The sequence below is a fragment of the Primulina huaijiensis genome, chromosome 15 (assembly GCF_012295235.1).
Source record: "Primulina huaijiensis isolate GDHJ02 chromosome 15, ASM1229523v2, whole genome shotgun sequence".
NCBI lineage: Eukaryota > Viridiplantae > Streptophyta > Magnoliopsida > Lamiales > Gesneriaceae > Primulina > Primulina huaijiensis.
Window position 1 is genome coordinate 18,395,803 of NC_133320.1, and position 12,348 is coordinate 18,408,150.

General features: G+C 34.7%; 1 protein-coding gene across 18 annotated transcripts; it reads left to right on the top strand.

The window, feature by feature from the left end:
• The first annotated feature begins 4,223 nt into the window (after positions 1-4,223).
• LOC140958311 (pentatricopeptide repeat-containing protein At1g09190-like) lies at positions 4,224-11,875 on the top strand. Of its 18 annotated transcripts, none has more exons than XM_073415711.1 (9): positions 4,224-7,168; positions 7,249-7,477; positions 8,339-8,449; positions 8,876-9,046; positions 9,146-9,260; positions 10,473-10,792; positions 10,993-11,154; positions 11,263-11,391; positions 11,544-11,875. In XM_073415711.1, the coding sequence occupies exon 1, from the start codon at positions 4,425-4,427 to the stop codon at positions 6,165-6,167; it is 1,743 nt and encodes a 580-aa protein (XP_073271812.1). In that variant the 5' UTR covers positions 4,224-4,424; the 3' UTR covers positions 6,168-7,168; positions 7,249-7,477; positions 8,339-8,449; positions 8,876-9,046; positions 9,146-9,260; positions 10,473-10,792; positions 10,993-11,154; positions 11,263-11,391; positions 11,544-11,875. The 18 variants fall into 18 exon arrangements, with proteins under 18 accessions (XP_073271812.1, XP_073271814.1, XP_073271813.1 ...); XM_073415713.1 differs by having other exon boundaries at positions 4,224-6,459; positions 7,098-7,168; positions 8,876-9,260; XM_073415712.1 differs by having other exon boundaries at positions 4,224-7,172; positions 8,876-9,260.
• Positions 11,876-12,348: the final 473 nt, after the last annotated feature.

Below are 12,348 nucleotides of genomic sequence, written 5' to 3' on the forward strand. Positions count from 1 at the left end.
ACTAATAATTTTATTGAGATTTATAAAAATCATTTATATAATTATCTTGAATTCATTTATATAATTATCATATTATATAATATATAAAAATAATTTATTTGATTTTAATTTCTACCTACTAGCAGGTATTTATAAAAATCATTTATAGGGTTTAAGATTTTTATATATCGAGGTCAATTAAGTCAATATCATGGGCTTTCTAAAAAGGTACTAAACGTGGGATAATGAGGATTATTTATCAATCCCTCTCTTATCAAGTGTACCAAACTATACCTTATATTATTATTTTAGCAATGATGTAATTATTAACATCAATAGATCTTTTTTCTTACGGAAACTCGAATTAAGGCATTAAAACAAGGACAGAGAATAAGATAATCGATCCAATTGACTCGTCTCACATCAAAAAATTTTTAAGAAAAAAGCTTTTTGATTTGAAACAAATATTTTTTATATAAAATAATTGGGCACNTTTTTACCTTCTTTTTCAACACCAAAAAATCTTTCTTTTTTTCTATCATAATATCATTACATTTTTATTGAAATTAAGTTAAATAGAAAAATAAATTTTTTGTTATACACAATAATATGCATTAACACACTAATTATAATATTCATATCAAATTATAAATGTCCAATATTCATTCTATAAATTGATTAAATAATATTTCAAATATATAATATTATTTTACATGCAATATGTGTGTCATGCCTCGATCACTAGTGTCCCTTTTAAGAGTTATTTGTCAATTAAAACTTCCATGTTCGTTCGAAACAGTTTGAAAAACATCCTCCTTTTAGAACTTTTTAGATATATAATCTCCTAGATCTATTTTTTCTTATCGAACATCAAATATCTAAATAATTTTATATGTATATGATTTCAACCTACCAATCGTGGATCGAAATATCATTTTAAAACCCGAGATTTGAATTGAAAGGCACCACCAACTTGTGGAGAACGAGGAAAACGTACTTCCACCTGAATTAATAGACGTGTCGATTTTCTAACCGAAATCGAATCGAAATCGAATAACACTTTATGTCCAGATTTTCTTGATGCAAAATAATACCGAGGACAATTACGTAAATTCGAGAGATGGATGAGGCCAATTATGTCAATTCAAATGGGGCATGGCACACCACGGCCGTTCACTTTTGCCCGTGAGTGACAGGGTAGTGCGGCTAGGGTTTGGTGCTTCTCTAACTATCGACACGTAAGCGTATGGGGTCCACACCCGCCAGTAAGAAAAAGACGAGTTTCAGGTACTTTGCTAGTGTCACCCGGCAACTAACTGTGACTTTTAGGCGTCCATTTTTTATCTCTTGCCAAAATAAAATAAAAAATAAATAAATAAAAGTGTATGTGGGCCTTAGTGATGAATCCGACAGAGCTTGATGTGGATCAGGATTGTACCGGGTTGGCCCATATCGTGGCATATCAAAATATTAAATTTGATTGGATTCTTCAAAAAAACTATCCTATATCCCGAGATATCTCAGATATGATTTGAGTTCATATCTACTTAAAAGAGCAGTACCATAACGACAAAATCTAAGGATATAAAATTGATTTAAACACGTGAGATCATAAAAATATATGAACCGTAAAAATTGGACTATTTGATGTAGCGTCGATATACTATTGATCTTATGATAACATCTGCGGATTTAATTGAATTATGAAGGTTCATCTTCTCATAGAACTCTCAAGTTTTCGAGTTGGCAATGTGATGAGCACGAGGCGTATTTGCAGCGACTGGCCGAGTCTACGTATAGTACTCTGCATGCTCCTGAAAATTAATTAGGGGATAAGAAATCTAATAATTAAGGAAAAATTGGACAAATTTTAGAGCATACAACTGTGACGTCATAGAATCGAGACAAATAACAAAAATTGAGGATGGAAAAAAAATAATGGCACCTTTTGGTGTTGGATCTCCAGAGTGGAGTTGAACATAGAGAACATGGTGCACGGTATCATACCTTAATTTTGGCATTGCACGTGGCTGAGATAACGAGAGCCGCTTCATATATATATGGTTGATCAATGCATTGTTATGAAATCGTCTTTCTGTCCAAGATGTTATATATCACCACATTCAGTACACGAGGCATGGAGTGATTCTCGTAAGTCAACAAAAGTAGGATAATCAATGTATATTCGCATCCAAGATCATGAACGAACAAATGAAAGAGGGGATTCTTTCAAAAAAAAAAAAAATGAAAAATGGTTCGGAAGTTTTTCTGGAGAAATCCCTCTTACGACCAAGTAATAGATGGAATGAGCATGAAAACTTGCGAGTTATCAAGGGAAAAATAATATTGAAAGTGTGAGAATGACTTAAATTTATTTCGCAACAAACCTAAATATTTATAGAGACCGATGGTCTTTGATTTTAGAATGTGATAACTGTGAAAACCCGAATCAAATAAGTATTGCAATATTCCATGCATTTCGAATAAATGTGCAAAATGTGCACTCTCCATTTAATCACCATTATTCTAAATTGAATTGATCAAGTTCTAATAGTAGAATAAAAAAAGATTAAAGGCCATTTGACCCATTGTTCATCAGTCTTAAAATACAAGCATGCAACCTTCAAATTCAAAAATTTAAATGGGACATATGCATCTGGTTTGGAGGAGTTGTAACAGCTACCATTAACAACCATTATTGAGCGGTAACAGTTGCCTATTCAGCGGATCATTTCCACCTATAAATAGTGGCCAAAGGTTGAGGGTAAACACAACCAAAACATCACCAAATCCCTGCAATTTTTGAGCATCAAAGTATGTTATATTTCAAACGAGAAGTGCCGTGGGAATTACGATATTTCAGCGGCATCTTGGAGCCAAGTTTCTGCCAACTCGAAACGTTGCAAACAGCCATCTTCGAGGCAATCCAGCAGCTTTCGTGTTCGACTTTTTAGTTGTCCTTCCCTCCTTTTTTTGAAGATAATAATTAGTGTAAGTCAGTGACGGAGCCAGAAATATGGCTCTGCCCCGCCTGGAATTTTAAACTCTAAAATCTTTTAATATTTTAAATTGATTTACCCGGGCTAATATCATATTATTCCAGAATTATACAAAATTTACATATACATTTTTTTTAAAAAAAATTTGGACCAGCCCGGGTAAACAAACATGTGGCTCCGCCCCAGGTGTAAGTGGGCTTATGTATATGTGTTTTAAAATACTGATATTCCTGTTTTTGAAAACTCAACCGTACACTACTCGTTTCACATCATTTGGTTCGTGCATGTTTCGTTCCACATGATTCATATGTTATGTTTTGATGTCTTGAAAACACACTGTTATGATTTGAATTAAAAGTGGTAAGGAAATTTTCGATACATGATAAGATAAAGTCCTGATGCGATGAGTTATAATAACTGATATATAACCTCGTTCTTTCAGAGGAATAACAATTAAGGACCGATCAGTATACCATGGATAAAGAGATGAATAACAGTGTCTTGTTTTGATATGTTATGCAATTTTTCACCTTTGAACTCATATTATATGTATATTTCGATATTCTTGTGTGCGGTTGGCTCTCATATGCTAAGTGTTTTTCCAAACACTCATCCCCTTACTTCCCTCTCCAGATAAGGCGAAGATCAATTGGAGAAGGATGAACAACACATGTTTTGGGGATGGTGATCAAGTTCGGGACATGAAGTTCAAGCATCGTTTTTATCGCTTCCGCAATTGTGTTATGGACCGTAAAAATTATGTAATAGATCGGTTTTTGGCTATTTCATGTATTGTGTGGCTTGTTGTTATACGATTTTAAATTGTTAAACAACGTCGATGACACGTCTCGGTTTCGGGGGTGACAATAACTATTTGCTTTTGGATGTATGATTTGGATTTTCTTTATCCACTAGACTGTATCGGATTCATTGTATTTTTTGTGTTATGTCAAAAGATAACTTAACCTGAAGCATATATTTATGTCGGTTACGGTTATGTGTAACTACTTGTTCTTGAATTCTTGGGATATATGTCTTGTATTCACTACAAAAATTATAAAGTATAGTGCTCATTGTCCATTGCAAAAATAATTCATGATAATAATGATGAATTTCTATAACAAATTAGGTTGATCATTTTCATAAATGTAGCACAAACACAATCTATTGTGCATAAATCACGTACCAAAAATTTTCCAACATAATATCACAGAGGCCTTGTTTTTGGAGCTAAATCACAAAGGCATTTCCATGCTTAGTAATGGGATATCAATGTGCTAGGTCACGCCATAAAAAAATTAAGCCTATTGGGGATTTGTTGTTTTGCTTTTATGATATCCAACAATTGTGCTTTGCAATCATGGGTGACGACAATCCCACGGATTGGATAATTCATGCCTAGAAGTTTTGTAATTTTGGGTTAGATTTTTAATCGTATCTGAAGGTATGCTGAGGGATCATAAACATTTTGAAAATGAAAAATTAATGCTACCCATGTTAGCTGAACAAAGCGTTCCAGCCTTCCATTGGGCAAACACAAGGCATCTGCAGGGCCATCTCTTCTCCCTGTTACAGAATGGCTGCAAAACAGCGAGACAGCTCTCTCAAATTCATACCCGCATAGTTGTTAACGGATTCACTCAGAAAAATTTCATTCTTGTCAAGCTATTGTCTCTGTGTGCGGCATTCAGCAATTTGCCGCATGCCCTTCAAGTGTTCGACCGATTGCGTAATCCGAGTACTGCCATTTGGAACCAGATCATAAAAGGCCATGCACTCAGCGGTGACTCTCGGAAATCAGTTCAATTGTTGAATAGAATGGGAGCTTCTCTTGTTCTGCCCGATGGGTACACGTATAATTATGTTATTAATGGTTGCGCCAAAGGTGGATTGTTGGGAGAAGGGCAACAGGTTCATGGGAAGGTTTTGAAGAGTGGGTTTTCCTCGAATGTTTTCGTTAGGAGTAGTTTGGTTGACTTTTATGTGAAGAGTGGAGGACCGGTAGGAGTTGGGAAAGCGCGGTATTTGTTTGATGAAATGGGTGAGATAAATGTGGTCACTTGGAATTCTTTACTTTTGGGCTGCATTCGGTCTGGGGACATTCAAGGGGCAAAGAGAGTCTTTGAAGTAATGCCATGGAGGAGTGTGGTGTCATGGACCACTATGATTGCTGGATGCACACAAAATGGGAGATGTAAGGAAGCATTGTTGCTGTTTAGTGAGATGCGGCGACAGAATATAGAGTTTGATCAGGTAACCTTGGTCACCGTGCTTTCAGCATGTGCTGAATTGGGCGATCTGAACCTGGGGAGATGGATACATTCATACGTTATCGAGTTTGTAAGTTATAGAAAGCAGCCTGTGCTTGTCTCATTGAACAATGCTCTGATTCATATGTATGCCAGCTGTAGTGAAATTGAGGCAGCCTTTTGTGTATTCTATGGAATGGAACATAGGACTATTGTTTCTTGGACTAGTATGATCACTGGTTTTGCTCAACAGGGTTATGGTGATGAAGCTCTTAGTGTCTTTAAATGGATGGAAAGCATGCAAGATAATGATGTTAAACCTGATGAAATCACATTCTTGGGTGTTTTGTGTGCCTGCAGCCACTCTGGTTATGTTGATGTGGGACGTCATTACTTTAAAATTATGACTGAGACCAGGAAAATTGAACCAAGCATTCAGCATTTTGGATGCATGGTTGATTTGTTGAGTCGAGCTGGATTACTAGAAGAAGCCTATGAGCTAGTGAAATCGATGCCTATGAAGCCAAACGATGCAGTTTGGGGTGCCCTTCTTGGTGGATGTAGGATTTACAAAAATGTCAAGCTTGCTTCTGATGTATCTGATTGGTTTACCGAGAAACTCGACCCTGACCGAGCTTCTGGATATCTTGTGCTGTTGTCCAATGTGTTTGCTGCCGATGAGAGGTGGCAGGATGTGGTGACGGTCAGGCAAAAGATGCTCGATATTAAAACAAGGAAGCCCCCTGGTAGAAGTTGGATTCAGATAGAAGGGAGCATTTACGAATTTCTGGTTGGTGACAGGTCTAGCAAGCATGCATGTTTGATCTATGAAGTTCTTGATAACATCACAAAGGTAGCCAGATTGCAAGGCTACCATACATATTTTTTCAGATGCTCTCCCTTGTCATGGACGGTTATGATTAATACAAGAGAGGAATAGTGTTTGAGACTAAAGTAAGGAAACCATCTACTTGAAGTTGCATCCAGATGATTTGAGTTTATATCAGTTGATACCTCAAACCACGTGTTTTTGACTGGGACCAAGCTTGGTGACTGCCGAGCAAGAAAAACGATGCAGTGATCCATAGTTTACATACCCAATACAAGTGATAAAACTATTTTTCCTTGCCATGAGAACTCGTGCCATCAGTTATTTATTGCAGGATTTGGTGGCTATGAAGCAAATGATTCGCAAGGAACTACTGATTCAAGGAGATGTTTGCTTCGATCAGGTAGTAAAATAGGATTGAGTATTTAACAAAATATATGGAACTAAATAGGTGGACTTCCCACCCATGTTTGTAAGACCATAGATTACCTTTTTGACATTTTTTCTTTCCATATTTGAAAATAAAGGCTCATCCTTGTAAATAGATAAAGATTTAAATTGATATTCTCATTACAACTATTTATTTTATTCTTTCTTCGCTTCCTTTCAGCGAATAAAATCTACTGCTAGTATTTGTTTGTGGATTTTTAATCAATTCCTTAAAATGAGAAAAGGTGGATTCTAACAAAGAAAAAAACTGTCTCTACAATCATCAAAAATAAATTTCTAGATGTCGCATCTACTTAAAATTGCGAACCCAGCAAGTGCTATGTGCTATGATTTTTGCTGAAGACTTGAAATCTAGTATAAATTTAAAATGAGATTGATAAGTTTATCTTTTAATATAATACTAGTAATTTGAGTTGTGAGAATTGCAATATGCTTGGTTTTTAGTATTTTTCTCGTTCTTCATTCTTCTTTATGAAGATGGAGAAATGAAGAGTCTAGGAGCCTGTGCTCATATTTGTTCATCAGTGGAGTTATTTTTGCAGAAGCCATATATTATTCAACGTTTAACCTTGGGTTTTATGTTTTATTTAGCGTTCTGGAATTTGAAATACTTTTCAAGATAGGAAGTCTTTGCCACAGATTTGATCTTGTCCAGTAAACACGTGGGTAGTTGCGATTCGTTTCGTTATGATACCTCGTTACTTTTTATCTACTGTACTCGAATTTATCACTTTCATGACAGGGATTCTTAACATGGATAAAGGTCTTTGTGCACATTTGGTGGATGATTGGATAAGGATTCTGTTAAGCCCTGGTATGTGCCAGATACTCGAATTTTGACTAGTCACATCTTTGTTTTCCTGATTTCATAGTTGATTGATTTGGATTCTTGGCTCAAGTTTGGTTTTCTGTTGATTGATTTCCAACTTCCCCTCTATGACTCTTTTAAAATGGTTTCTGCTTGATAACTGGTTAGCAATATTTCCTTACTTTTTTCATCAAATTGTTTCGTTCTCTCTGATTTCTCTAAAGCTGTCGATAAATAGAAGATTGCCAATTTGTTAAAGTCTGTGATTGATTATATGTCAAATTTATTTAACAGCTAGTGAGGTTCAACGTGTAAAAATTAAGTGGAATAATACTTCTGAAGTGGCCTGTTTTATGTTGGGACCTAGTAAAAACTTAACCATTGTTTATCTTTGAGCCTGCAACATTTGAGTGTTGTTTTTCCTCTTAAGGAGTTTGGACAGTACTTGGATGAATATTGAATTCTCAAAAACAGAGCTACTGTTTACTTTTTGACAACTTCCACAGTTTCTACGGGGCTACAACTTGAAGTTGTGATAATGGAAATGTTAGTGGAGCCGTTTAGGTTTACATGCAAGTTCTCCATCATCATCTATCAACATTTTAAACCATTCAACACCATCTCCACCAAATCACATGTAAGCACACTTCTAACACTTGGTTCTGAAGTTGGTTAGATTTAACCTAACTGATGCTGTAAATGATCACAAATAATGTTACAAAGAAGAACCTTGCAAAAATTTATGGCAATAAACACCGTTTAGCATGAGTAGCTTGAGTCCAATGATTCATAGCTAATTAAGCTTTTGCAAATAGTTCAGACCTGTTTTAGGGGGAAGGTCCTTTGCTAGATATTCAAATATGTAGAAAGTAGATTTGATCGGGCTTCCGTTTGTTAGAAATTGTTAGTTTAATCTGGGATTGTGTTTTGGAGAGGTTTTGATGCAGCCTGCCTCTCATATACCTGTAAATTTTATGCTATCAACTCTTGGGATTCTCTACTTAACCCCATCGTTTTTTGGCAGTTCTCTTGAAAAAGAAAAAGAAGATGATGATGAAAAAGAATAGAAGGGTTCATGCAAATAAAAATCTGGCAACATCCCCATGTGCACATTAACTGTAGTTCAACATCTTAGGTATGACTCAAAGATCTAACCTTCTTGAACTGATCTCCGGCCCACTGCTGATCTGTGAATATTAATCAGGATAGTGTGTAGTCTTCGAAGAACCCTTGTTCAATTGCCTGCAACTAAAAAAGAGAAAAGTTTAGTCGTCTGTTGAATCTTTGCTGTACTAAGATAAAGATCAATTGTTTATACAATTGATGTTGATTTTGAGGTTATGCTGTTGGATTAGCAATCTTTAAACAATTATGCTGTTTTAATAAGAACTTATAAGTCTTGATTTATCATGGATAAGCATACTGGGAATCTAAGATTTTAGGCCAACCCTTCCATGTTGGTAGGCCAAACCATCTGTCTGCTGCTGCAAATGAGCTGAGAAATTAGAGCCAAGATATTTTTGAAAATACACTTAGAAGAACCGAGTATATTTTGGTGCAGGGATACTAACTTTGTTAGTTGTTTGAATGGTAGGGACCCAACTGAAGGAGAAGGCTGCAATTTACTTCGAATCACATTAACTCTACACTATGGTGACTGAATGGTTAGGTTCGTCCTTGATATTGCTACAAGTGTGAAAGCATGAGCATGGATTCAACCAAGAGCGAGATGGTGCGGTTTTCTCCAAAATATACACTTAATCGTTTCTTTGGAGCACTCAATTCTTAGGTTCGTCCCTAATTTGAATCTAACTGTGCGTTTTCACTCAAGAATATGTTATGGAACATCAATTATAGCTAGGAGAATGAGTGGTGACAACTAAGATACTCAGTCACTTGACTTTGATTTACAAATTTGACCCTTTTCCTCTCTATTTCTCCTCAAGGTTTGGTATCCTTCAATTTCTGTTTTTTTTTTTCACTTTTATATGATTTTGTGTAATTTCATTTCATGTCACTTTCATCTATTTTCACTTCCTAATTTTTTTTCCTCTCCCTTATATTTGGTAATCACGAAGATGGACTTTGCCACAGATAATTTATCGCTAAAGTTTAACGAAAGAGGTTTCAAAAAGTTTAGATCTCAAATAATAGGGATCAAGATGACTTGGGGTTCTTTGCTGTTAATTTTTAACGATGAATTAATGTTGAAGACCAAATACTTTAATTTTACAATTCATATGTCAATACAGGGACAAAAAAGAAAGTAATAGTTTTTAATTCCACATTAAAACACATTAATGAAGCTATGTTACTCGATTATAATTGTGGGTCCATTACTTGTTGATAAAATATTAAAAAATTATTTATTTATTCAGCCCATTTGTTAGGTCTCCAGGAAAAAGGACCTTACCACCATAAACCAACTAAAAGAGCATAATCATCCATAATTGTCAATCTTGATACTTACTATAATTAATAATTATCAAACTGAGGTTTAATTTATTTTCAATTTTTAAAAACAGACATGATCATACTATATTTGGAGTAACATCATATCTGACCCTATGTCCTAATCATTTTAATTCCTCTGCCCAGATTTTTTCAATGAAAGAATTAGCATAAGACATCTCAACACAAAATATTAAGGTTGTTTTTGGATTTAATAATTCGATCTAAGGAATGAATTTAGATGAGTGGATTTCAAATTATTCCATCAAAGGACTTCTAAAATTCCTTATTTCCAAATCTTTCCATCTAAGCACATCTCAAAACGATATTAATTCTCAGATTGATAATTAGTTAAAAACAAGATTAATTGCACGTTGGTGTTTAGTAGCCCTAAAATACATCATATTAGATTAAGGCTTTGCATGATCTCAAGGTTTTCTTATAGTTTTATTTCACTGATCTTTTTAATAAGTTGAATGCAATCAATTGAATTTCAGCATTAATTTGTCATAAATTTGCGTATGAATAATCTTTTCGCGAGTGAAAAACGCCGACGCCTATGTATGAAAATAATGCGAGACACATTTAGGATGGCAAGTTCGATTCATAATTATATAGATATCACTCTTTCAAGTACAGCAAGTTGCCACTCATCTTATTTCAGTCAAATATAACTAACATTTAGGTTTGCCCTTAAAATTTGGCAGGCCAAACTCTTTGTCTGGTGAACCCCAAATGGAAGGAAAGAGACTGCAAATCAAGATGTTTTTATAGCAACATGGTTGAAGGGGTAGTTGTAAGGGCAACTGCTATAAGATTTATAGGGCAGTTCCCCTGCCTAAAACATCGTACTAAGTCGTTACGTTCTTGCATGCGTTTTACGCGAACAATATGGAGAAGGGCAAGAACCCCATGCTTAGTGAACGTGATCAAATTGATCGAAGCAAAATCAAGATTGTACTATGCGATATCAATGCAGAAAGTTGTCAAGAAGTGCTTGCTCTTCTTTGCAAATGCTCTTATCAAGGTAATGATAGTTCAACTCTTTTACTTGGTGTTACGTTCGTGTTTAAGTGACTGAACTAATAGCGCAGGTGGTCATCCCCCTTCTCCTTAAATTTTCATATACATCTATGTATTTCCATTTATCATATGATAATTAGCTCGCCTCACCGCCTGGATGATCACAGATAGATATAACTAATAGAATCTGGTCATATTTTTCAGTGGCTGCAGTATGGTCGGCCGTAGAGGTATTCGACACGTTGAATTCTCAAGGACCTTGTGCTGACATTATCCTTGCTGCAGTGGATCTCATAATGGCAAATGATGCAAACATATTGAGATACATCATGCTTAAAAAAGATTTGCGGCATATTCCTGTCATTAGTAGGATTATTGTTTATATAACAAGAAAAGCCAAATCAGATTTAGATAATTATTTTGAAGGAGGGTATGCAAATTACTAACGATATTTTCTCTTATTTTGATCATTAGTTTTAACCACACGAGACCAGGTATCCGTCACTGTGAAGGGCATAAGACTTGGAGCCGCAGATTATCTTGTCAAGCCTTTACTTGAAGATGAGCTATCCAATTTGTGGATGCACTCGCTCAAGTTTCATGGTTTGTATATCTCGTGGTGTGGCATATAATATTCCATTAATTGATATTCACTTAGTTCTTGAATAAAAGATTAAAAGTTTCCCACATTTTTAGGTGGAGAATAAATTATAATTTCCCATAATTATATGCTTCATATATCTTTATCTTTACAGGAATGCAGGCACGGTAAGGGCTCGTTGTGTGAGCTCATGAAGGTGTTTAGTTTTTCATGCCATGAGTTTACAATTTATTCTTGCATTTGTCGCTTGGCGCGATTAATAAAACTCAAGAAATTGAGAGCATGGAGATGAAATGAGATTCTGGTTTTAGTTTCTTATAGTAGTTAACGAGTTAGTTCATCGCATGGAAACATATAGGAAAGGATTGCTCGTTATTATTATGAAATAATTGTTGTGAAATAAATTAAGTAGTAGCATAAATGATGCTGTATTATGTCATTTAATGTTTTTCCCAATATTATTCCTCATGGCATTCAGTTTTCTAATTCATGTGCTTCATTAGATTGTTTTAAATCATATTTATTACTATTTCTCGTCCAGACTTATTGCCTTTCACATAGATTAAGAAAATAATTAGAAAAACAAATCTACATACAAACTTCTTATTTATTTTCACTTAATTCATTCAAAAAATTATTGCATATTTTCTAAAACTTAGTTAACAGAGATATATTAACAAAACCAAGCTTTTTTTTTCTAATTATGACTCGATATATCTAAGGGTGTTCAAACATCGGATAAAACCGAAAAAATTGAAAATCCAAACCGAAAAAACCTAGCGCCGAACCGAACCGAAAGTCGAATTTTGTAATTCGGATATAAATGTTAAAATCGAAGTTTATTTGGTTCGTTTCTGGATTATATACGTCAAAACCGAAAAAACCGAAACTTCATTAAATTAATAAATTTTTTTATATTTCTATTTATATTATATATTTTGATATGACATTTAGTGAAT